Raw genomic sequence first — 27239 nt, 5'->3', positions numbered from 1 at the left:
TGACTTTTGAACCATGTGATTGTGTTAGTCTATCTGTGAGTAAAAAGGCCATGACCACAAGGTTACATGGCTGCTGCCCCCGGCCTGGGGGCCGTAGGGCATAGCAGAGGCTGGCCTAGCCTGAAATTCATGCGCTGTGTCTAAGGGGAGGCTGTCACCGCTTGTTGCTGTACAAGAGCAAGAGCTCAGTGTGCCTGGTCTTTTGATTTTTTTTTTTTTCAAGAGAAGTTAAAAAATCTGACTTTTTATGCAAAATCTCTTGGCTTTGAAATATTGACAAAAATTCCCGCAAAAATGTGTTTAACTGGCTAACTGTGTTGGCCAAACAACACTCGCATTGTTAGGGACCATGTTAGGACTACCAAGCTTAGTTTCCAGCAGTCTCATCTTATAATCATGAGTGGTTTTGAACAAAAATGGCTTTATTTAGCTCCACCACGCCCCCCTCCCCCCATGTCTTTCCCACCCTGGTTCTGCAAGGATACTAGTAACTGTGCCATTGTTATTGTTGGTTGAGTGAGATGGGTTTCTTTGTGTGCTTGGTTTGGTTTGGGTTTGGTTTTGGTTTCTGGCTGTTTCTAAAACTCAACTCCACCTTCAGTGGATGGAGATTTCCCGGCCCTGCTGCTTTTCAAAGGCATATGCTCTAGTTCTGAGGATAGTTCTCAAGGAGGAGAGGCCAGCTGTGTCGAGCTGTATAACGAATTCTTGTAACAAGTGGAGCTTTTTGTGATGACTGCAGTGAGGTACACTTATACGGATCTATACGTTATCTTCTTTATAGGGGGAAGATGACATTACCTATAGTCACAGCTCCTGTTTCCATGGATGCTATACTTCCTTGAAAGCCCTAGATTGGCTGTGTCAGGGTTCACCTCCTTTTCCTACCTCTTGGAGTGAGTCAACTTCCAGAAGATTTAAAAGTTGAGGATTCAGACCAGGAGTCAACAAACTACGCCCTCTAGCCAAATCAAGTCCGCCACTTGATTTTGTTCAGCCCACAAAGTAAAAATGATTTACATTTGTAAAGGGCTGGGGGGAGGGAAATCAAAAGAAGGATAATATTTCGTGACACACAAACATTATGTGTAATTCAAATTTTAGCAATCCTAATAAGGTTTTGTTGGAATACAACTATGCCCGTTCACATATTGCCTGTGACTACTTTCACATGACAACAGCAGAACTGAGTAGTTGAAACATAAACCATATGGCCCACAAAGCCTAAAATATTTTCCTTTTGGCCCTTTACAGAATAAGCTTGCCAACTCCTCATTAGACAGTGGTCCACTGGAGCAGAGGAGATACTAGGAGTTGTTCCTTTGGAGAACCTAAGCAACTAAATCAGGGTTGTTCTAGGATTGGGCTAACCCTTTTTTTGTTTGTTTGTTTGTTTGTTTTGTTAGAGGTTTTTTTTTTTTTTTTAAAAAAAGCTTGAGGGTAAAATTTAGTGGTTTATAGTTGCATATTATACTGTAACACCCAGTGCTCATCACGTACTCCTTAATTCCCATCACCTATTTACACATCCCCCAACCTGCTTCCCCTCCAGCAACTCTCAGTTTGTTTCCTAGAGTTAAGAATGCCTTATCGTTTGCCTCCCTCCCTGTTATTATCTTTTTTTTCCTTCACTTCTCCTGTGTTCATCAGTTTTGTTTCTTAAATTCCACACATGAGTGAAATCATATGGTATTTGCCTTTCTTTGACTGATTCATTTCCCGCAACATAATACTCTTTAGTTCTATCCATGTCATTGCAAATGGCATGATTTCATTCTTTTTGATGGCTGAGTAATATTCCTGTGTGTGTGTGTGTGTGTGTGTACCACATCCTTTTTATTCATTCATCTTTTGATGGACATCTGGACTCTTTCTGTATTTTGGCTATTGTGGACATTGCTACTATAAACATTGGAGTGCATGCACCCCTTCTAATCAGCATTTTTGTATCCTTTGGATAAACACCTGGTAGTGAAATTGCTGGGTTGTAGGGTAGTTCTATTTTTAACTTTTTGAGGAGCTTCCATACTGTTTTCCAGAGTGGCTGCCCCAGGTTGCATTCCCACCAATAGTATAAGAGGGTTTCTCCACATCCTTGACAATGTCTGATGTTTCCTGAGTTGTTAATTTTAGCCATTCTGACAGGGTTTTAAGACATCTTCCAAGGAGACAGAATCTAGGATGGAGCTGACCCAAAGTGCAGTCTCACCCTGGATGGGGGTTGCAGGGCCAAGCTGGTCCTCAGGCCTTTTGCTCCTTCTAGGCCAGCTCCCCAAGTCAAGAGCAGTTATGCTAGGCTCTTAACCACTGTTAATCCCATGTCTAAGCCTTGTTTCAAACCGTATCATTCTCTTCAATTGGAAGGGGGAGTTTTATACCCCATTAGGTCCTATGGACCCTGAAGAGAGATTAGAGGCCTGATGAGAAGAACAAGAAAAGACACAAACCCACATGTCATGCCTGAGAGACATGTTTCCGTGGCCTTTTGCATAGCTGCATGTGCACGTGGGCACTTGGGATGTCACATCTGACACTGTGGTTGGTTTGCCTGTCAGAAGACCTTTCTGAGTGCCAATTAAGGGTGAGAGAGAACTTGAAGCTACATGCCTGCTAAGATTGTGTCTGGTGTTGGTACTGTGAACACATCCATAAACTTAACTCATGATGGCATGTTGAGGAAGACAGGTGAGAGCTAGCTCCTTAGTTACATCCTTGAGACACTTTATCAAAATACATTTTACATACATGCAAATAAAACATTCAATGTAGATATACAGTGGCCATGATTCTCTAAGGATGTATGTGAAAGACAAGTGTGCCGAGACTGAGCATCTGGACCCATGGAAACAGGGCAGTTGTGTTGACATGAGTGGCATTAAGCCATTCGGACCTACTCCCAGATCCTAGAGCTATTAAAAAGCCCTTAGTCTCTTTCTAGCCAAAGCATTAGAGGTAAGAGAAGCAGGAACAAGCCTGCTAAGCTTCTACAACCCAAACAGGATGGACCTTCTGGCACCTAGTCAATTGTCCCCTCTCTCTATGTCCTGCCTTTCCTTCAACCTGTACTGCCTCTATGCCAGCGATAAAAAAGAATTTTTTTCCCTTTGGAACTCAAAGCCACATGCCCCCTGGAACAGTGCCACTCTACTCTGGGGAGACAGCAGAACCCCCAGACCAGCCTGTCATTTACAGGCATTGCCCACTAGACTACAGACTGAGAGATCCTTGGGCAGAGGGCCCTTTCTGGGTGAGTTCCAGAACAACTTCTCAAATCATGAGTCTTCCAATGCCAAGAGATTGTTTATCCCTCCTCCCCCAAATGCCCTTTTCCTAGGATCCTCTCTATGACTGGCCCAGGCTCACCTCCATGTGGTACTCCTGCCACCTTCAGTCATTGTGTGCCTGCCCTAATTTGAGGCACCTGGGATTCCTTTCTCACTCTTAGGTTCCCAGCCAAATTCTCTCTCCCTGATGCTTCCCTGAGTATGTTGTGCTGGTGAGCAGTGTGGACCAAGGGAGTTTGATGAATTCACATCCTGGGCTCACAGATTTGTAGCTGGGCGACCTTGGACAAGTCTTTTAACTTCTCCAAACTTCAGTTTCCTCATCTGCAAGATTGAGATAATAGCGTTCACTTCATAGTGTCCCTAGCAGGCTTAAGGGAAATGTTGGTGAAGTATAGCACCTGATAGAATCAGGTTCCCAGTAACTATTCATTATTACTGTTATGAAGATTTTTCACTATTACTTTATCATTAGCCCTTCTTGCCCCATTATCTCAGCATCTTGTTTCTGGCTTCATTCTTTATTGCCAGTTCCTTCAGAATGCCAGGTTGTCTGTTCCTATGTGCTTCTAACAGCTGCTGCTTGGGGATAGTGTTTGGTCTCTTGACACCAGATTGACATCACACCAGCTTAAATCATCTTGTCATGAAAGCAAAATAGAGTTAGCCTTGATGTGGTAATAGGGCTTCCTGAGCTGGTCAGGATTTCCTGGGCCCCACCCCTTCTACACAGCCACTGATGACAAGGTTTGATGCCCACTGAAAGGGAGTCAGCTTGATCTCCTTTCTCACTGACTTAACTGGTTACTGTTGGTGGCAGTCCTAAAAAATGTTTTGGATGCTTTCATTTGGAAAATTGACAAAATGTGACTGGAAGACAGAGCAAAAACAACTTCTGAGAAAGAAGAACAATTTACTTCTTAGGGGTGGCAGGTTCTCCAGGATATGATTACCTGCGGGGAACTATCAGAACGGGCCTCAGATCTGACAAAACACACTTATCTGGAAAAAAAAAATGTATTTTTTTCTCTACATTCCTCAAACTCACCCCTCCCTGCTCCCATAAAAGAAATCCTTGGCCAAATCTAGTTGACATTCAAGTTTAATTTACATGCATTTTATCTGCAGACTAAAGGTCATATTGTGTGAAATAAGCTGAAGCTTTTAGGTTGTGATTCTGCTACAAAGACAGCATTTTTCAGCCCATCAATTGCTTTTATATAGCTCTTTGGGTTCTAACAGCTCTATATTTTAAGTAGATATAATTTACTTCTAGTTTAACTAAGGTTCAAGCCACAATTTTCTTTACTGAAAGGTAGAGTTAAAATAACAAGGCCAACTAAAGATTGTTCAAAATGCAATTTGTGGAGTTTGTTCTGAATGCAATAGGTAGAGTAACCTTTCATCTGCCATTCAGAAAGTTTCCTGTGCTCAACCAAAGTGCTGGGAACTTTCCAGACCTTGCCTGGGCTGTATGCAAAAACTGTGAAGTATTTGAGAAAAAATTGTAGATAACTATACCCAAGCCAAAATGATGAAGTGCAAGTGCAAAATAATTCCCCAGTTTTTCAGTAACTTAATGGGTGAGTAGTAGAGTCTAGATTTATTTTCACTCAGAGGTGGAAAATGCCCTCCCCTCTAGGCCACACTTGAGGATGTTGGAATCAATCCCTCTGAACAGGGGGACCTTTAGAGAAAAATCCTTTGCAGTGAGCTAGGTGATGAGCATCAGGGCAGTCAAGAAGAGAGAAAATCGATTCTCACTAAAGTGATGAAGGAAGGTTTCATGGAGGAGACAGAACATGAAGTGGGCAGTGTAGAGTTGGTAAGATTTGGGGAGGCAAGGAGAGTGAGTCATCTCAAGGGCAGGTAACAACTTAAACCACGCTCGAGGGACTAGGATAACAATGGTACCAGGCTGGAAGAGCAAGGAATCAAGATCTTCCTGCACTGGGAAGTTTGGGCTAGGGAGAAGGGAGTTCCTTAAATTTACACTTTTGAGAAGTTGAGAAGAATCTGATAGGTAATGAGGAGCATTGTAGATCTTTCATCAGGAAGGAGTCATGGAGAAAATGGTTTCGTAGGACTACTCTGATAGTGTGGTGCAGGACAGGCAGGGGAGAGACCAGAGGCAAGAAGAGAGTTAGGAAGTTATTGCCTTAGTCCAGGCAAGAAAGAATTCATGTCTGGTTTAGGTGATGGCATCAGAAATGAAGAAGATGTATATCCTACAAATACCAAGACAGAAGAATGAATTGAACGGCTAACTAATTGGGTATAAGAAAGAGAAAGGAACCATCTGGTCCAGATCCATCCAACACTGAGGAGGGTGAAGGCATCACAGGCAAAATTGAGTAAACACCCAAAGAGGTTAATTTAGAAGTGAATAGGCTAACGGGGCACCTGGGTGGCTCATTCAGTTAAACGTCTGACTCTTGATCATGATCTTGAGGTCATGATCTCAGAGTTATGAGACTGAGCCCTGCATCGGGCTCCACAGTGGGTGTAGAGCCTGCTTGATATTCTTCTCTCTTCCTCTCCCTCTCCCTCTGCCCCTCCCCACCCTCTAAATTTTTTTTTTTAATTTTTAAATGAGGATGCAGAATTTGAGACTGAAAAGAGAGGGGGAAAAAAGAAGGAAGGGAAACTGAAGAAAGAAAGAGCATTTAGGGAAAGGAAAATATCCTCCTTCCCAAAACTCTGTCTTTCCTGTGAGAGAGAGAGGTCTTTACGAGTCTAAAAAGTAAAAGGCAGACCCAAAACCTTTATAGTGAGTGCTAGAATCATACTATGTGTTTACTCCTGGCTCCCTTTAAGGTATGTGGCCTTGGACAGGTCAACTTCTCTGTGCCTCAGTTCTCTCATCCTTAAGAAGGCAAGGTGCCTGGTTGACTCAGTCAGTTAATGTCTGCCTTTGGCTCACATTATGATCCCAGGCTGCTGGGACTGAGCTGGCATCTGGCTCCCTGCTCAGCAGGGAGTCTGTTTTTCCCTCTCCTTCTGCCTGCCACTCCCCTTGCTTGTGTGCTCCCGCTCACTCTCTCTCACTCTCCTCTTTCTCTCTCTGTCACATAAGTAAATAAAATCTTTTAAAGAAACTTTACTTATTTATTCATGAGAGACACACAGAGAGAGAGGCAGAGGCACAGGCAGAGGGAGAAGCAGGTTCCCCACAGGGAGCCCGATGTGGGACTCCATCCCTGGACCCAGGATCACTCCCTGAGCCAAAGGCAGACGCTCAACCACTGAGCTATCCAGGCATCCCAATAAATAAAATCTTAAAAAAAGAAATAGGCGGCAAGAATAGCAGTGTCTACCTTAGGTGTTACCATAAAGATTCAATTCAGGAATCCATGTAAAGTCCTCAGTATGATGCCTACAACTCAGAATGTTAGCTTATTATTATTGATATTTTAGTATTTCTCAAATGCTTCCTTTGTGCTTCAGGGAATTTTGAAACCTTATAATAAAAACAATGCAGATTGAATCAACAGAATTTGCCAGAGAAAGTGCAGATCCCAGATGACTCTAAAGTTTGGAATCTCAGGTGATTGGGGAAACACACAGATCTCTAGAAAGAATGCTGTTTCCTAGATAGTTATTTTTCTGTTTATTGGGTCCAAAAAAGAAAAAATATAGATTTTAGATATTTAGGGAATTTGATTATGAGCATAATTTGCAAATATCTTAATTCATGTCCAATGTGAACTCATGCATTCATTCTTTCAATGACCAAAATGTTTTGGACCCCATAGGAGCAGCATGTTTGTCAGACCAATGGTCCCATCCAGCCAGTGTTCTGAGGCTAACAGCATCGATAATTATTTTGTGGGTAAACATCTCACCCCTAAGGACATCCTCCAAATGTTTTCTGGAGTAACCACTTATAGTTATTCCCTGATACAAGGAGGAGGAAGGAGGGGGCTGAGCAAGGAGTAGGTTGACAAAACATCTTCACAAATGCTTTTGCTTCGTACAAAGAATGCTGCAGGGCAGAGTTTTTGGGTTAAGGGTTTAATTCCACCAACACAGACAAATTACTTGCTATGGTATGTATACTTTTCCAACTATAAGGTAAGGATAAGAATGCTTAGATAAAAATCAGAAATTATCTGAAGATGCTTGTTGAAAGGAACAATGTGAGCACAAAATATTGTTATTAACAGTTGGTGAAAGATTATTCCAACAACACTCAAGCTTCAGAAAACCCTATTAGAAGCCAGCAGGAGACAAGTGATTCTCAGCTCACTTCAAAACACTCATCTTTTCCTTCCCTAACTCCTTCTGCACTTATTTGTCTATATCACACAAACTAAAACTATGTACAGTTTTGGTCTACAATTTGTCACCTCTAGTCACCTTGTCCCTTTAAATACATCTCACCGTTCTTTGCTATGCCTTGAGTGAGGTAGTTGATGAATACTTCATTACTGATGAATTCATCCACAACTCAACAGTGCAAATCTAAAGTAAGGTATCTGTCAGTTTCTGAATTTGGTTTCTTGCCTTGCTAAGAGTTTTGAAGGTGGGTCCTGGAACATTTTTAAAATTCCTTCCTCAGAATTCATGCTACCCACCAAATAAGAGATGGTATCAGGAACTGGTACGACTCAGAGGCCTACTCTGCCTGTCAGAGATTCATTCATTCAGTATGTGGTTACTGAGCACCTACTATGTCCCAGGCACTATTGTGAGTGCATGAGAAACAGCTGGAATAAAGCATACAAATCCCCTTTCTCTTGGACTTTATGTTCTGGAAGGAAAGGACAGGCAAAAACCAAAGCACATAATTACCTACAGTATTAAAAGGTGATAAGTGCTATGGAAAATGATAATCAGGGCAGCCCCGGTGGCTTAGCAGTTTAGCGCCGCCTTCTGCTCAGGGTGTGATCCTGGAGACCGGGGATCGAGTCCCACGTTGGGCTCCCTGCATGGAGCCTACTTCTCCCTCTGCCTGTTTCTCTCTCTCTCTCTCTCTCTCTCTCTCTCTCTGTGTGTGTGTGTGTGTGTATGTGTGTGTGTCTAATAAATAAATAAAAAATCTTTAAAAAAAAACAATAATCAGGGGTAGGGATTAGAGACAGGAAGATGAAGGTGGAATTACAAGTAATGTGGGTGGGGAAGGCCCCATTGAGAAGGTGACTTTTGAGCAGAAACTTGAAGAAAGAGGAAGTAAGCCATGTGGATATCTGGGGAAGGGCCATTCAGACAGAGGGAACAGCAAGTGCAAAGGGCCTGAGGAAGGAGATGGGAGCAGAATGAATGGGAGGGAGAAGCAGATCAGAGAACAGTTTCCATGTTCCTTTGCAGGCAGTTGTAAGGACACTGATCTTTAGGAGGAGCCTTTGGAAGATTTTAGGCAGAAGAGTGGCATGATGTGACCTGCCTTTTCAAAGAAATCACTGTGATTAGACTAGTGTCTGTAGGGGTCAGGGTGAGCAGTGGAAGCAGGGAGGCTTTCTATATAGCTATTGCAACAATTCAGGTGAAAGAAGACAGTGGCTTAGACCAGGGTCTTGGTATGATAAATGGACAGGGTCTAGATATGTCTGATGGTCAAACTGATAGAATTTGCTGACATCCTGATTATAGGTGTGAGGGGGGAAAACAGAGGTTAAATGGCTTCAAGGTTAGTGGCCGAGCAATACAAGATAGAATGGCCCTTAACTAAGACGACAGAACTATAGATGTTTGACTGGAGTATCAGGAGTTTGGCATGGGGCATGTTAACACTGAGATTCTTTTAGATGTTCGAATGAAGAGGTCTTACATTCCAGAGTCTGAGAAGCAGTCCCAGTTGGAAGTGTCCTAGGATATAGTGGAAAAGCTGAATATGAGAATTCTCATTACCTGGACACTGGGAAGCTCTGACCAAGAATCTGTCCACTCCATATTAAACTCAGGGTGGTTTTTAAAAAAATATTTATAAACAACCAAATTAAACCAACTAACTGTATTGCGAGCCCAGAGATTTTTCTCTTACTTTTATAAGCACAGGACCCGGCTTATCAGGTGTTTGCTGATGAATAAATAGGTACTTTAAATCGGTCAGAAGTATTTTAGAAGTTTGAAAGAAGCCTTTAAGCAACTAAGTTATGTGCAAGTTAATATAACAACTTGCTAAGTGCCTGTTCTGGGCAGTGTGGGTGCACACTGTGGGTGATGAGGAAGAACAAGAAAGGAGCCCCTAACATTTATTGGCTAGTGGGAAGGACAAGGCAAATCCTCAAACACTTATGATGCAAAGCAAATGATAATAGAATCCTCAGAGAAGTAAGACTAAAATCCAGTGGGCAGTCAGGAAAGGTTTCAAGAAGGAGGCAGCATTTGAGCCAAGCCTGGAATGATGGGCAGGACTTCACAAGGTAAGTGCTGGCTGGAAGCAAGAAGGCACTTGAACAGCAGGTGGTTTGTTTCAGTTCCAACATGATGTAGGTTGACATAAAAATGACGTCTTTGCCTTCATTGTTGAAAATTATTTTGATTTTCCTTTCAGTACTTTATAGATGTTATCCCACTATCTAACTTGCTTTGTTTCCAGCGAGAAGACTGTTGGCATTCTCATCTTTGTTCCTATATATGGATTGTGTCTTTTTTTTTCCCCTCTGCTACCCCTAAGATTTTCCTTTTAATATATGTTTAGGCAGTTTTATTATGCTATGCCTTAGTGTCATTTCCTTCAGGGTTCCTGTGCTTGGGTTTTGTTGAACTCGTTGAAGATACAGATTTATAGTTTTCTTGAAATCTTGGAAAGTTTTCTACTGTTATTTCTTCAAATATTTTTCTACCTTCTCAAATATTTTTCTACCCTCTTCATCACTCTGCCAGCCAGAGACTCTACACATGTGTTGGGTGACTTGGAGCTGTCCCCACAGCTCATTGATGATCTGTTCACTTTTTAAGTCTTTTTTCTGTGTGCCTTCATTTTGGCTAGCTGATATTGCTGTGTCTTCATATTCACTAATCTTTCTTCTGCAATATCTAATCTGATTTTAGTCCCATTCAGGGCACTTTTCATCCAGACATTGTAATTTTCATTGCCAGAAGTTTGAACCAGGTGTTTTTTAATATTTTTTGTTTCTATTTAACACAGACTCTCTTGCCTTTAGCTCCTTGAACATTTGGAATACAATTAAAATAATTGTTTTATTGTCTTTGTTTACTAATTCCTTCATTTATGTCATTTCTGGGTGAGTTTAAATTGATTTTTTTCTCCTCATTATGGAGGAACTTTCCTTTGTTTTCCTACTTCTTTGCAGGTCTGGTAGTAGTTTGCTATTGGATGCTACACATTGTGAGTTTTACCTTGTTTTGGGTGCTTATAGCTTAACTAGGCTTTTTTTTTTTTTTTTTTTTTTAAATTAAAACCTGAACCAAGATCAAGAGTCAGACATTCAGCTGACTGAGTCACCCAAGTGCCCCAATTAGGCACCCTTTAATTATACCAGGGGGAAGAAAACACATGGCCTTGGGTAACTTCCCAAGTTGACAGGTCAGTGAGGCTTAGAGAGGTTAAGCGCCCTGCTCAAGATCACAGAGCCAGTGAGTAAAAGAAATAGAATTCAGAACAGGTGGAACTGGATCTGACTCCAAAGTCTGTGTTCTTTATGCCACACCTTTCCTATCTTTTCATTTTATTTATAGGGTTTTTTCCCTTTCAAAGGGGATTGAAATTTTTTCATTTCATGTAGTCAAATCTATAAAGTCTTTCATTTATGGGTTCTTCTTTTGCTTTTACACTTAGAGTGTTCTTCCCTATCTGAAGATCTTAAGATCAAATCATCACCTCTATTTTCTCATAATTACATATAGTTTCATTTGGGAGCTATTCCATTACATTTGCATGTATTTAAACTGTACAGAAGTAAGAAGAAACGTTCTTTCCCCTTTAAGAAATACTCAGCCAGAATTAGTCAATAGATTGCTGGATTTGAAAATAGGCCATTCACTACAAAACAAACTTTTAAAGTATGGATAAGGATTTGAGGTTAGTAGCTTGATTTAAGCTGCTACTTTTTTTATGATGGGGGCTGTGGGGAGAGCTGTCTCAGGATAAATAAAAATGTCACATTGTCTCTTGTTTGCATCTGTCTCCCATCTGGTGGTAGAATGATGTGAGCACAGGAGAACGTGTTCTGAGCCTTCTCTGAGAGTGGCCAGGTTTCTGGTTCTGGAGCTGAGTTAGCCTGTTGGTGTGAGCAGTGTTCCTTGCTGCCAGTGACTCTCACCCAGCCTGTCAACAGAAGAAATAGCAAAAGGTCTGGCCGTTCCTGAGGGGCAGCTACTTGAACTCCAGACAGGATAAGACTGAGAACCTGGGGCTTATTGGTGCCTGAGAGGTACCTGGTAAGAGAAGGGAAAGGCTTAAGACCATTCCCTCATAATGGCCAAGGGCAACTTCTGTTTAGTGGGTTAGGGAGCTTATTGATTTGTCTGGCTGTTTTCATAAATCTTACTCCGTTTTAAAGCTAGGAACATTTTAGAGCTAGCAACTAGACTTTAGTCAAATATTTTTATTAAAATAGTATGAATTAATGATTTTTCGAAAAGTAGGACCACCTCATTTATGTTTAAATCATGAAACGATATCTTTAATACCAATACAAACATATAAAGTTGTTTTTATGAGGACTTCATTACTCCTCCCAGAGGCTCCATGGGGTAAGTATTGTTATGGGTCCTATTTTGTCAAGGGTCTGGGGCACTTGTACAAGGCCCTGTGTAGTCACCAAGAAACAACAAATACCTGCCACCATTGTTTGACCTGAGTTCAGAGCCCGATGAAGGCCTCAAAGCATACCCAGGGAAGGAAGTGCTCCTTCAGGAACTTGCACTGCACATTTTCAGATGTTCCCAGTATTAATTAATGTCCCCAGGCCCTGATCCCAGCTGAAAGCAATTTTACCAGAGACATTGGGTGAGGATGTTTGCTGGAACCACCTCTTCCAACTGGGATTGTTGATGAGTCCTGAGCCCAACCCAAGCTGCTTCAGCTTCTGTGACTTTGCATGCAAAAGGGCTGGCCAAGGCTTTTGGGTGGACTCTAAACCAACACTCCTTAATTATTTGTTCAGCATTTTTTTTAGAGTCTGGGCAGTGACTGAGGCAGAGTGAGAAGGAGGGTGGCAGGAGGCTGTACTGTCTCCAGGAATTCAGTTTAGACCCTGCTCTGGAAAATAAATGCCTTAGGGAGAAAAAGTAGTCCAACCCCTGCTTGGAGGGCAGACTAGCCTCTACCCCCATTCTAATCCACTTAGTAGGGGATCCCTGGCTGGCTCAGCAGTTTAGTGCCTGCCTTTGGCCCAGGGCATGATCCTGGAGTCCTGGAATCGAGTCCCACATCAGGCTCCTGCATGGAGCCTGCTTCTCCCTCTGCCTGTGTCTCTGCCTCTCTCTCTCTCTCTCTCTCTCTTTCTCTCTCTGTCTCTCATGAATAAATAAATAAAATCTTTTAAAAAATAATCCATTTAGTAAAGCAAGAGTAGCTAGTAAATAGCATGTTTTCCCCATGGCATTGGATTTTCATTGATGTTTGTGACTCCTTCAATGTCAGCACCCCAGTCTCTGCCTAGCTAACGCAGCCCTAACCAGCTGGGTACAGAGCTCATGCTGGTGCCTCTACTCAAGAGAGCATGAAAGGTTTAGCTTATTACCTGGAATACCAGGGGAACATCAGTTGTTTCTGGTTTTGCAGTGATGTTAATATGGGCAGAGGACAGCCATGTGTCAGGAACCCTAATAGGATAATCCTAGCAGCTCCAAGCTCCTGTTTTCTAGGCATTAGTGGCATGTGTGCCAAAATAAAGTTATCTTAAACAAGCAGGCACAAAGAGAGATAGATAGGTAACCACATGCTAGATGTTCACTTCCCATAAACAAAGTTACTGCTGGTCAGAAAGGAATAATATCCTTGGTTGAGGAGTACATTCTCCTCCCAGTTGAGTGAGTAACCAATTATGAAATATTTATTGAGCATCTACTTTGTGCCCAGTGCCATTCAAATGCTGAGGAAGAGAACTAATGAGTGAGTAAGGCATACAGAAAAAGGATGAAACAGTTCCTACCAATGAGCCCATCTGGTTGAGAAGCCAGAGCAACACATGAAAAGTGTACCAACAACCAGCCATATTGTGATGCTGCTGGGCTCAAAAGGGGGTGATCAGTGGGAACAAAGGTCTTTGTGGAAGACTGGGCAGGGTTTAGTTGGACTCTCAGGATTCCAGTCAGGATGAACTGATGGAGAACTCAGCCCCAAGGCCATCGGTATGAGATGGCCAAGGCTTGCTTATTTGAGCTTACAAATGCCTGGACCTTTGGCTGATCTTCCTGTGGGCCTGCAGGAATAAGGTCATACTCAAGAATTTCAGCCCCGTATGAGGCAAACTCCCATTGATATTTGTAGGCTGTCATCACCATGTCTTGGCCCTAGTATGAATTCTTATCTTTCACGGTGATGAATCCAGGGTGCCTGACCTCAGCTTCAGACCCCACAAGGGATTCCTCTAACACCTGTGGTCTAAACCTCCAGCAGCTGGGCTGCCACATTCAGAGCCCCATCCCTGCAGTCAATGGCAGGCTGATTATCAGCTCCCTGGAGCTATTTCTAAAGGACCATTTCTATGTGCATAATAACAGCAATTTGCATAATTACAGAGAGTCATAAAGAGTTTTCAATTGTCTAAGAAAAATGGAATTTAACTTATAGAATAGGTCAGGTCTGAAAGGTAACTTGGAATCTGAACAGTGTTCTAGCTGGCAAACCAGAGACTGTACTTGGGGAGCTTAGGAAGAAGCCACAGCAACATACATTGTTTAAGCAGTGCTCAAACCAGAGCAAGCTGGTATCATGTGTAGGTTTGCTCTCTTACTTTTCCATTAATCAGTCCTGAGAGCAAAAGGTGAGGGGAAGGTAGTTCAAGAGGGTAGCCAGCCAACCACCGCACAGTTTTGTGTTCAGTGAACTGTGGCGACTCGCTGCAGTTAGCAATACTCATTCTGAGGAGAAACACTTTTGATTAAACCTTTCACTTTTGCACGGAAAAGATTTCTTAAGATTGATGCATTTCCAAATAGTAAAAATCAAATATCCTATTCAAATTCAAATTAAACTAAAGCAAAAATTTGCATTTCTAGTGGAATTCAGACAGTTTCTTTTGCAGAGGCTTAGCAATACAAAAAGGTACATGTGAAAGAAAGTAGTATTTAGTTCAGGAAGCCTGCTGAGTGAACCTAGAGCAGCTACTCCACTTACTCTCTCTGGTCCTCAGCTTTCTCTTCCGTCCTCCCATGACTCTAGGTCTCTGGGTGTCCCTCCCCACCCCCTCTCCCTTTTCTTCCATTTGGAGCAGAATTTGAAATCATGTCTAGTCCAAACCTCTCATTTTACAGATAAAAAAGGCCAGCCTCACCCCAGTTCACCCAGAGTAACTCAATTTTTATTTGTTTTATATTTTGGGGTTTGGCAATTTATGTGGGAAAAAGAAAAATCTTATGACTAATGAACAGTTTGAAAACCACTGGACTAGACAACTGTTCTAGTTCATTCTATGTTCATTTGTGTAGAAGCAACAGGGGTCTGTATTATTCTAAGTGTGAGAGTAATTGTGAAGGTATGATGTTTGGGTTCCCAGGGAGAGTTGGGCCATTAGACCTATCTTTTGAGTTCTATAATGTTAGCATGCTCTCTTCTCTCCCTCTGAATTACTAAAAACCTAACAAAGTAAAAAAAAAAATCACTCACTATTCCAACATATTTTTAAAAACTGTATACACTGAGAAGTGAAAATCCCCTTTTATTCTCCTGATCTCAGCTGCCTGGAGAAAAAAAGATTCTCAATTAATGGTTTGGTTCATTACGCGCTCAACTTTTCTTTGTGCTTATCCAGACTTTTCTAGATATCCTTTTTTAACCAGAAAGTTGTATTGTGTGTTGTGGCTCTGACTGCACCTTGCTTAAGAGTATGCTAAGGACATCTTTCCAGATGAGGACATATCATTCATAGCATTCTTTTTCATCTGCTTAACAACTGCCTTATTGATGAGCATTTAGGTTGTTTGCATTTGCCATCACAACGTGGCCATGAGCATTCTCGTCCAGGATAGCCTTATGTTAAAAGGAAAACTGCAGGCCCCAAATGGCATCACTTAGGCCAAGTCAGCAAACCAAGACTTACTACCTAACCTAACAGCAGTTTCAACACCTCCACCCCCACCACAACCAAGGAATGTAATCTTCAGCTAGCCAACGTGGAATTTCCTGGTCAATATTAGATTTACTTATAGACCCCTTTAGCTCCCCTTAAGAGAGCAACCTTGCCTAACCAATGCATTCTTTGCTAATAAATTCCTTTCTTCTTCTTTTTTAATGCCTTCTCTCTACCTTTAAAACCCTTTCTTCTGTTTAGCTCAGCAGAGCACCCCTCTACTTGCTAGATGGGATGCTCCCCATTCATGAATCATTTAACAAAGCCAATTAAATCTTCAAATTTACTCAATTGAATTTTGTTTTTTAATAGATTTGACAGCAGTGGTGGGATCTGAAGCTGATTTCTGATGGCATTCGGGGACAATGAGAAATGCAGTCCTGGTGCTCTGCGAGCTTTTGGGTTCACTGTCTTTCTCGCTGTTTCTGAGGGCCTTTGGTGGGTCTCTCTCATTTTTTTGTTTGTTTAGGTTTTTTTTTTTTTTTTTTTTTTTTTTTTTGCATTTGAGCTACCAATCTAATTGGCTTTCTAGTCCAGAGTTAACAGGTCAGTCTAAATTGATGGGAGGCGCTACCAGAGCACCAGTCCTTAGCCCTCGGTTCAGTCCACAGTTTCATGTTGGGATCCCTTCCCACTTCCAGTCTACAGTCCCTGTTTGCTGGGTTAGTCCATGCTGGGAATGCTGTCGGTGTACATGCCTTCTCTTGGCCAGTCCATGGTACCTTCTTTTGGTTACTGCTGGTGTGTTTAGGTGCTCATGTTTGTTTTGTCTTGAGTTGTGTAAATAAAGCATTAGCTGATAGCCTACAATGTTGGAGGCCAAATAGAAATGTGAGCTGCCCCCCAGGCATGGCTAGATATGGCTGGACAGAAATGTAAGTTAACTCTATTTGCAGCTAGGGTCCTCCCAAACTGCTGCCAGCTTTCAGAGGAATTACAACCTAGAAATACAATGGCCATGATGGGGAATGTTCCAATTAGATAAGATCATTGACATTGATCTTGAAAGCAAGGGTTGCCAAATTAAACAGAACGGGATACCTGTTTTAACTGCAAGCAGACATCTCTAAAAGGTTTCAGAATTCCAAAATAGTTCATCAAAAGAGTCATTGCAAAAGGCTAAAGGAAAATTAAAGATGTAAGAGGTGGTTTAAAAAAAACAACAACATAAGACTGACGTAACGCCTACTGTTCCCCGCTTTCCTCTGAGTACTCATTCTACTAATCCTGTCTGAATTGTTTTTTTCACTCTAAAAAGACTATACAACTGTAAACAAAAGGCTGCCAAATTAATGGCCTTAGAGACACCCCCATCTCTTCCTTCAAAAGAAGGCCCATAAATGGGGGTGTCTCCCTACCAAGGTTGACAAAACTGGGGTTTCCTTATTACAAGCTGCTAATTAATTATTCATTTAAACAGTCAAGGGGACACTCTGGTAGATACCAGAGCCTGCAGAGGGGATCTGAGGAACACTGGCAGAAGCCAGTAAGAGGTGAAAATTCTTACCAGAAACAGTGCTTCTGAATCTCTGTCTGTAGTACCCAGTCAAGAGAGGAAAATAAAATATCACGTTGTGTCTTCCTTTCCAAATCCCAAACCATTGTTGATTGATCCTTTCTTTCCCCGAGGATACTTACTGCCTTCTAGCCTGTCTTATTTTGCATAAATGGGTTTGGCTTTCTGCCTGACTGGGACAAGCAGATTGCTGGTTCTTTCTTTTGGGCTGTGTTTGGGAGTGGTTCTGGATTTGGGGGAAAATAATACCCTTTGTATGCTCTTTGGGGACCTGTCTTATACCCAAGAGGAGTTATGCAATACTGCCAGAAGAATTTAAAATTAGAAGTATGTATCCAAAAGGAAAGAAACCAATTGAGAATAATGTAGTGGCATGGGTGGCTCAGTCTTTGATGTCATTTAAGTTATAACCCAATTCTTGGAGGAATTGAAAGCAATTATCCTACTATTACAAATTTTTCACAAAACAGAAGTTAGCTCAAGAGGGAATTTAAAATTCACCTATTCCTTTGCCAATCCCTTGTTTATCTCAAAAGACTTGTAAATTATTAGCTTTAGAAAACCCAAGCCCTTCTTAGGAGAACTTCCATTCTTTCTCCGTCCCTTGATGTATACATTAAATCATGTCTTTGAAATATAGACACAGCCCACAATCACCTGAGACTGAAGGAAAAAAATGAAAGGGAATGAGGCCTTTTATTGTTTGTTTTTTCTTCTGAACCAGATTAGTTTCTTACTCTACCTCCCCTCTAAACCCCTCACCCCAATTCTAGACACCATCCCCAACTGGTCCCATATTTAATATTGTAGAAAGTAACTCCCACTATTATTATTCCAATGTCCACCTTTATAGTGAATGGCAGTTTAAATGTCTGACCGGCCCCCTAGATTTTAGCTCTAAAATGTACAGAAGTGTGCTCAGTTCTCACCTGTAAATTGGGACAAATTTGTTCTTTTACTATAAATTAAATATAACTACACGTGAAGCTCCTAAAATCAATTTAACAATGTCAGTTTTTATATCTTTCCATCAGAACAAGATACAAAGCAAAACTGTGTTAGTCATAACTCTGCAGAATATTGAAAAATATTTACAACCCAAGGATTTCGTGTACCATAGTAACATTGGAAATGTTAACCTAAGATTATCCCTCAATACATTTCCTTATTGATCCCAGGATATCAAGTTGTTCCAGGAAAGGAAGGACACAAAAGTATCCTAAAAGAGTTAAGCTTCTAAACAGATACTTTGTTATTTTGGTTAGACACACATAACATAAAATTCACCCTATTGTTTTATTTATTTATTTGTTTGTTTATTTATTTATTTATTTATTTTTAAGATTTATTTATTCATGAGAGACACACAGAGAGAGGCAGAGGGAAAAGTAGGCTCCATGCAGAGAGCCTGACATGGAACTCGATCCCAGGACCCTGAGATCAGGCCCTAAGCCAAAGGCAGACATTCAACCACTGAGCCACCCACGCGTCCCAAAATTCACCCTTTTAAAGGGTAATTTTGTGGTGCTACTTACACTTGCAGTGCTGTACAACTATCATCAGTGTCTAGTTCCAGAACTTTTTCAGCCCCCCAAAAGGAAACCCTGTCCCCTTGAGTATGAACTGCCCCTTCCCCACCCACCCCACGTCTCGTAGGGTGGCAATCTATTAATCTGCTGTCTCTCTGGGTTACACATGCTTAATTAATCTCATCCCAGAAAATGGATTTAAAATCCAATGCTCTGAAATTTTCAAGACAAAAGCTTTTAAGAGAAAAAAAAATTTAGGAGGTCCTCAACTTAGCTTCCAAAGGCAGGAACCACTCTGATATTTTGCTAATATACTTTTTTTTTTTTTTTTTTTTTTTTTTTTTTTTTTTAGAAAGGGAGAAGTGGGGAGGGGCAGAGGGGGAGAGAGACTCTCAAGCAGTCTCCATGCCCAGCGCTGAACTCCCCATGAGGCCTGATCTCATGACCCTGAGATCATGACTTGAGCTGAAATGAAGAGTCAGATGCTTAACTGACTGAGGCCACCCAGGCATGCCACTGCAGATATCCATTTTATTCCAAGAAGGACAGCTACAAAAAGAATGCAGCCCCACTTTCCTTCTAGCTATAGGTCAAGAGTCCACCTGAAGGACTGCAGAGGAAAGGACTGGGGGGACTTAATGTGCCAGTGAGAAAGAAAGAAGTCAATTGAGAATAATGTAGTGGTGCCACATGGCACTCAGAGAAGAGGGCTTTCACCCTGACCAGGCTAGTAGGTTGACATCAGGTCCTTAACCAAAGGTTTGACTTTATCCTGTGGATAGCAAAACTCCAGTGATGTTTTTTAAGCAACAGTATGGCATGTTTAGAAACCTACTGAGGAAAACCACATCCCATACAGAAGAATTCACAGCTAACACATTTCCCTGAAATCCATAGTGGTCAACTTTGGTCATATTTCACACCAATCGGGAAGGTTGCTTCAGCTCAATGTCATTGAATTCCATGCTTCAGTTTAATGAGCTGTGAGGTTGGGCACCTGGATGGCTCAGTGGTTGAGCATCTACCTTCAGCTCAGGGCATGATCTTGGGGTCCTGGGATCCAGTCCCACATCGGGCACCCCGCAGGGAGCCTACTTCTCCCTCTATGTCTCTGCCTTTCTCTGTGTCTCTTATGAATAAATAAATAAAATCTTTAAAAAAGTAATAATAATAATTAGCTGTGGGGTCTTGGGCAAGTCAGTCAGCGTTCTGGGGAAGATAATCCTCTGTAACTTGGGAACAATAAAACCTACCTCTTGCATTGCCTGAGGATAAAATAAGAGGATACCAAGGAGAAACCTGGCACAGTGTTACTGGTTGGAGTGACTAACATTTAGAACCTCAGTTCTCAACCAAAGGTGACTTTTGTACCCATTCCTCTTGCCCCTGAGGATGTTAGGCAATATCTGGAGATGTTTTTTGTTGTCACACACCCCCGGCTTAGGGAGCAAAGCCTTTAACATATAAACAGTTAAAAGGGCTCTTATACCTAAACTCTAGCACAGCCTCTTTAATTCCAGGAACAAACACAAGCCTTAAAAATCTTCTCCACAGATATTAATAAGGCTTTTGCCATCCTGATGTCCTTATAACACATGGCAACAGTCTGCTCCTAAATCAGGGAAATTAAGATGAGTGAACAGTGGCTCTACATGAAAAGTAGACTTTTTCTAAATGAAAAGTCGAGGCTATGGGAAAGCCCAGATCACTTGGTCCTTCCTAGCTCCCTGGAAAACCCCACTTTTTGTTTTTGCATTCCTTCACCCACAGTAATGCATTTAAGAAGACTCAGATTATGAATAGACATTGATAGGGAGACTTCTATCAAATTGCAAAAGCAGTCTACCAGCTACCTTCTGACTTGTCAGATCCATCCATAATCCTGAAAAAAAAAAAAAACTTTTTATTCCCAGAGACCTCAGACCTCCATCTGGACCCTTTCGACACTTGCTGCTGAACTTCATTCAACTGCTTTTTCGTTTGGGTTATCGATATGTTCTTTGTACAATATGTGTGTTTTCCAGATGAGCTAAAGCTTCCCCCAGCTGCAAGGTTAACGCCCTTCCTCACAAGAGCAAAGAAACTGTCAAAAAGTACATTTTCCACTTGGAGTATACCTTCTATGATCTCCAGTGATTAAGGACCCACTTCACTGGACGAATCATATAAACCTTAATTAAAACCTTATAAACTTCTTAAAATTTGATCAGGATACAACCTTCTGCTTGTCCCTTGTCATGTTATACTGAGGTCTCTAATGTCTTAAACTCAAGCCTGAGGTCTCTAATGTCTTATACTCAGGCGTATCATCAATAGGTTACAGAAGCCTTCCCAGGTCCCACTTCAGAGAATCTAAATTGGCCACAAGTTAGAGCCTGATTGGGTGTTCTGAAAAAGACAGTCCTCAAGCCCCATTGGAAAGGGGATCTTACCAAGTGCTCCTGACCACTGACACTGCTGCAAAACTAGAAGGTATTGGAAAGTAACTCCCATTATTATTATTCCAATGTCCACCTTGATAGTCAACGGCTGTTTAAATTTGTGGGTACACATCACACGGCTAAAGAAGATTCCACCTGTACAGAATCTGGAGACCTCTAAATCAGATTGACAAGGAAATAAAGCAGCTGAAATCAAGGTGGGCTGCTTCCACCCAAGAGGACAGACCAAAACTTCATACTTTAAGCATTAGATCCTTTCTCTTTATTTTCCTTCCCTTTACCCTGGCTTTGGCCTGGAAAAATAACACCCTCATTTTTCTCTCTCAGACGATTATCAGGGTGAGTAACCTCTGGAATTTAGAACAACATTTTATTTTGGCCAGAAGATTCTCTAATTGCCCTACTTCCCTGGTTAGGGATAAATATAGAGACTAACTTCATAATTCTTGAAATTATTGCAGAATCTGGTGCTAAGATCCTTGGATTCTTAGATTCTCTAGCCAGCAAAGATCCTTAGGTTCTCTGGCCAAAGTTGTTCTTGATGAAAAAATAACCTTTGACTCCCTTTGAGTGGAGCAGGGAGGTGTCTGTGCTGTGGCCACCACCACCCACTGTAATGGATGAACGCTTCTGGAAAAGCTGAAACTCAGTTATGTAAGATTACTGAGCAAGGCACTTTGAGGCAGGAGGGGAAGGAAGATGCAAGAGACAAGTTAACCAAAGTAAAGCCATTTTGGCTGACCCTTAACTTAAAAGTCAGAAGGTCATAAAAAAAGAGTCATAGGATCTAACTCATGGAAGACCACCAGACCCCACTCCCTCTAGCGGTAAAAACCACAAAGGCTGGACATTTTTAAAATTACTCCCTGTAGGTAATTGCACAACCCAAGGACAATGGAAAAATTAACCGCCCGATGTCAATGATAAACCCAAAGTTAAAGAGTAAGCCCCTCCAACTAGTTGGTTAGCTAACTTAAAAAATGTAGAAAGCCTTTTGTTAGAGGCATAGGAGGATCCTTTTCCCCCTCTAGGAGGAGAGACTGCTACGTTGTGAAGATGCTTCTGTTGTTTCTGACTTCTATACTTGATAAATCTTTGTGTGAAGATGCTTCTGTTGTTTCTGACTTCTATACTTGATAAATCTTTGTCACATCTTCTAAATGACTTGCTCTTGAATTCTTTCTCAAGCAAAGCCAAGAACTTCATGGGGAGGAACCCGAGGCCCTCCTTCCCATTTGGACTGTCTTTCCTCCCATCACTACCACATGTTGTCCCTGCTAAGAGCAAGTCCCCATACAACGTGATACATCCCTGTCCTTTACTATATTGACCTTACTGGGGAGATGACCATGACAGGCCATGGTATTTCTTCTGGAGAGATGATTCCACCTCAGTGACATGTCGACCAAAGGGTACACTAAGCCTGAGTTCTCAGGGGTACCATTCTTTATATGGCACTCAGGGTGACAGCCATTTGTTCCCATAAAATGTGTCCTTGAAATAGTGTTGGTGGGTTGGGAGGGCCTTCCCACCACTGCTATGGAGCTTTATCTGCACACCTCACCTGCCCTCTTTCCAGCACCATCAGATTCTCACATCAGAAACCCAGGCTAGCAATTTATTGTCACTTTCAAGATAAGCTCTCCCTTTCAAGACCACTGACATACTTTCCTACTTGAACTATAGCTCCCCGGTGGAGAAGTTCTAGGTCTGGGAGCAGGCTCTGTTTTATCCATAGGGGATAGAGACAAAACAGAGCAAATTCAAAATGCTTCCATTCTTTGGGAGGCAGGGGTAGATGATAAAGAAATGCAGACATAAGTAAAATACCATTGGATAACGATGAGCGTGACAGAGGCAAAAAGCCAGGTGAGGTGATGGAGAGTGGCTGCTGGGGCTATTTTCAGCTGGGTAGTTGGGAAAATGTTCCTGATGAGGTGACATTCGAGCTGAGGTCTCAGAAAGATGTGAGCACAGCCTACAGGCAGAGCCAAGGCCAGAGACAATGGTCGGTCGGTGTGACCAAGGGCTAAGTGGTGGAAGCTGGACTCTGAGAGGGGGCAGGGCCACATCATGGACAGTTCATGCTTGACACCCCCAGGACAATGAGCAGTACGGCCTCTCCCAGCTTCACCATTCTCAAGTCCTAAACTAAGATTTAGAAAGTTCTTCAATGCCAAATGTGATTAATTTGGCAACCTAGGTTGTGTGACAATCAATTTGACTCCTCTTATTTTGATCGAAGTTCTTAATCATTATCAGAAAAAAACAGTTTCTGACTTTCTTATGGCCACACCTTTTCATATGTTACACACCCCGCCACCCCTCCTCCCACAATTCTATAGCTCAAGTTTGTTAGAGGAATATTTCTGCATGAAGATTAACACAATTCACTGACAATTCTCAATTGACATTTAGCATATAAATGGAGCCAAAAGGTCAGGAAATGAAACTCCTTTCTTCATCATCTTTTATAGATGCTGTGCCTACCCTGGGCCCATGATGAGGAGGAGAGAGAAAGGCTAATTTTCCCTATTGATGCTTCTGTTGTTTCAAACTATTCCTTCTGCTGTGATCCCCCAGGCAACAAATGAAGCATTGTGAAGTGTTTCATGGTTCTCTCAATGGGCAATTATACATTTTTTAAGATAATAAATCTTGTCCATAGTGCAGCTGATTACATTCATTTATGAAAATGACTAAAAATAGGGACTCGAAATTTCTTCTGTCTGGTTGTGTTGAGAGAATCTTCAGAGCCATAAAAGAAAGCACGGCGGACCTGGCATCAGGAGAGCTGAAGCTAAGTCCAGCTCTGCTATGAGCAAGTGATGTGACCTTGAATAAATGATGTCACCCCTCTAAGCCTCTGTGTTCTTACTGGTTCAAAAGGGAGAGGAACACTTAACAATATACTTTGTCTCAGAGTTGATGGGGCCGGTGTGTTATGGGAAGAAGCACCTCCAGTTCTTTACTTGGGAGGACAAAATATACGTTTGTTTTATTATTCATCTTTAAGTTGTACGCATTTCATATATCTGTGATATGTATGTTTCTCAATAAATTTCCAAAGCTGTCAATAAATACCTGTTGATATACTTGGCAAAGGAAACACAGTACAAATTTTCCTCTGGATCTCCTAGCAAACAGATTAAGCCTATGTAGAAGACAAAACAATTTTTCCCCTTAAATCAAAACATGTTCTTTTTAAAAGGAGTTTAATTGAAAGAGTAATCAGTGAAAATGCCCAATGAAACAAAAGAGCGTATCATACTTAGTTCGGCTTCCTCCCACCCTGGTTCTCCATTTCCCCCCTTCTCACTTGAGGCTTCTTAGGTTTCCTTTTTTTTTTCTTCTTAGGTTTCTTTCCAAAAATATTCTGGAAAGCCAAAAACAGATAATCTTGAAAGCAGTAAAAGAGAAGCATATAGAAACATTTGTGTGCATACCATTTTTTTTACATAAATGAGAGTACATTATGCATGATGCTTGATACTTTGCTTTTTCATTTATTTTGGAGGTATTTCAATATCATTCTTACAGATTTAAATGCATTATTTTTCACAGTATTTCATTCTATGGATAAGCTATACTTCATTTTACCAGACCCCTCCGATAAATACTTAGATTATTTTTGCTCTTGCCCACATTTCTGCAATAATCCTCTTTGTACTTCTATCTCCTCACACATATATGAATCTATCTAAAGAATAAGTCCCAAAGAGCAAATGATGGGTTAGAAGGTAGACCCATGAAAATTCTAGTAGGTATTGCCAAACTGCCCTCCAAAGGGATAATATGCCTTCACACTTGGTCAACAGGACAAGACAGGGCTGCTTTCCTGCCACTCCCATGATATGCGCTCTGTTAGCTGTTTTATTAACAAATCTAAGAGATGGGAAATAGTGCTTTATCATTTGAATGTATTTCTTTACAAGTGAAAATGAGGCACTCCTCTTTTCCTCTGAATTTCCTGTTTGGGTCCATCGCCCATTTTTCTTCTGATTTCTTGTTCCTTATTGCTTTGTTACATCTCTCTATATACTAGCCCTTTGTAGTTATTTTTCAAGGTCTGTGGTTCTCATTTGTTATTGCTTGTAGTATTTTGCCTATTGCAGAAATTTTAAATTATTAGTTGAATGTATACATTCTTCCTATATAATATGGGGGTAGTTTATTTCTTCGAAAATTCTTTCTTAATGCTATTATAAATTTTTTCCAAGTTTTCTTCCAGTGCTTTTCCAAGTTTGTTTTTCACTTTTAACTGTTTTATCAATATTACTTAAGGAACTTATTTAGTGTAGGGAGTGAAGTAAGGATTCAACTTTTTGTCTTTCTCCCAGATGTCTATCCAACTGTCTCAAATCCATTTCTTTCCTTTTTAAAAATATTTATTCATGAGAGACACAGAGAGAGGCAGAGACATAGAGGAAGAAGCAGGTTCTTTGCAGGGAGCCCAATGTGGGACTCCATCCCTGGACCAGGATCATGCCCTGAGCCAAAAGCAGACGCTCAACTGCTGAGCCACCCAGGCATCCCTCAAATCCATTTCTTAACTAATAAGTTTTCTCTCCATGGTTTTCAAATGTCATATTTGGGGGATCTAAAAACTACTGAATCTATAAGTTGAAAACAATTGGATGGTAAACTGATAAATTTGCTAAGTCATTCTTGGCATGGGTAAAGAGCTATCTAAAACAATAGCATAAACAGAGTATGCTTACCATGTGTACTCGCTCATTCAATCCATATAACTGTGGTATAAAGTAGGTGCTATTAGCTCCATTTACAGATAAAAACATGGAAGCAGAGAGAGGTTAAGTAACTCTCCTAACCTCACACTCTTTGTGAGTGGCAAAGCCATGATTTGAACATAGGCAGGTTGACTTCAGAATCCATGCTTCTGTCTGCACTCTCTGTGGCCTCCACAAAATGGAAATCACTTTTTGTGTGTGCTTCCAACATTGTACTAAGAATTTCACTTAAAATGATTTTGCTTACTCTTCACAGCAATCCTAAGAATTAAGCACTATTACTATCTCCATTTTATAGTTGAGCAAACTGAAGCAAAGAATAGCTGGAAGACAGGAATAGGGGAGTGGTGTGAGATGAGTCCAGAGAAGCAAGACTTTTGTTCTACTGTTAGAGCAGCAAGGAATCATAATAGTGTGTGAATCAGGGCTCACCCAATCAGACTGGGTTTTCTTTCTTTTTTTTTTTTTTTTCCTCCAGATTGGGTTCACTGGGAGCTGCATGGGGAGTGTGTGCAGGGAGGGGCTGCAAAATGGGAGTGGGGATATCAGATACCAGTCTAATATCATGCTGCAGTGACCACCTACCACAGGTGGCCATCCAGTGATGAGTCGACAGTAGCCAAATGGCCCAAGAAGTACTAGCATCTGGGGCAGCATCTGTGTGCCCGGGACAGAACTCGAGGTGTTTATAGTATTTACACTTTTCAGAGGAAACCCGAGTGTCCAGAGGTTGAGTCCCTTGCCTGTGCTCGCCCAGCTAGAAGGTGCTTCCTCGCAGCCACCAAGCCCACCCTCCTTTTTCAAACCCCATGCAGATTGAGGCCTTCAGTTGCTGGAGGGCTGGCTTGACAGCCTTGAAAATTGAATTTAACAATTCCTTCACCATCCTCTGTCTTCTCGGAGTTGGATAGAAATCAAGGAGATTTAGTGGACAATGTTGATAGATGAGTTTCTGTTATCATATATCGTTAGGTCTTTTAATAGTTTCTCTTTCAGTGTAGGTTAACTTTTCCTCAGATTTTTGCATGTTCCTCTGAGGTTACTCTGTGAATCTTTATAACTACTCTCTTGTCTGGCTAAAGGGCGAGTTCAGGGCCCTCTGTCTTCTGTTCTGCTATTAACTGCCCTCTCTCCCTGCAGATCCGAGTGATGGTGGACCTCTGCAACAGCACCAAGGGCATCTGCCTGACAGGTAGGCAGCTTGGCACTGAGCAAGCGGTGCTTGCACGGCAAACACATGTGTGAGCCCAAGGGCCAACACCGAATGAACACCTAGAAACGCTGTGGGTTATAAAAACACATGTTGGTTTACTTTTACCAGATGTTTTTCATAAGCTGAAAACCCATCATAATGTAATTATGAAAAATAATATTTTTGTTATTGCCAGAGAAATATAGCCCTGGAAAATAACTAGGTCTTGGATAATTAGAAACGTGTGGTACCTTGAACCAGGGCCATTGGTGTTTTCCTTATTCACGTTAGTTTTTAAAAAAGAAAAGATAGAAAGGGATATT

At 41.5% G+C, this 27239-nt stretch overlaps 2 protein-coding genes across 2 annotated transcripts in view; one reads left to right on the top strand and one right to left on the bottom strand.

Annotated features, from left to right (window-relative positions):
• LOC129506221 (aromatase) overlaps nt 1-17114 on the bottom strand; it is a 150768-nt gene extending 133654 nt beyond the window's left edge. Inside the window, exon 1 of the mRNA XM_055319689.1 lies at nt 16995-17114. The gene's annotated coding sequence lies outside the window, so the exon portion shown is untranslated. The remainder of the gene's footprint in view (nt 1-16994) is intronic.
• Nucleotides 1-27239, top strand: part of GLDN (gliomedin) — a 61605-nt gene that overhangs the window by 4996 nt on the left and 29370 nt on the right. Inside the window, exon 2 of the mRNA XM_055319687.1 lies at nt 26865-26916. Coding sequence (XP_055175662.1) covers nt 26865-26916 — 52 coding nt within the window. The remainder of the gene's footprint in view (nt 1-26864; nt 26917-27239) is intronic.

The sequence above is a fragment of the Nyctereutes procyonoides genome, unplaced genomic scaffold (assembly GCF_905146905.1).
Source record: "Nyctereutes procyonoides isolate TBG_1078 unplaced genomic scaffold, NYPRO_anot_genome, whole genome shotgun sequence".
Taxonomy (NCBI): Eukaryota; Metazoa; Chordata; class Mammalia; order Carnivora; family Canidae; genus Nyctereutes; species Nyctereutes procyonoides.
The sequence above is the reverse complement of the archived record's forward strand: the minus strand, read 5'-3'. Positions and strand labels throughout refer to the sequence as shown.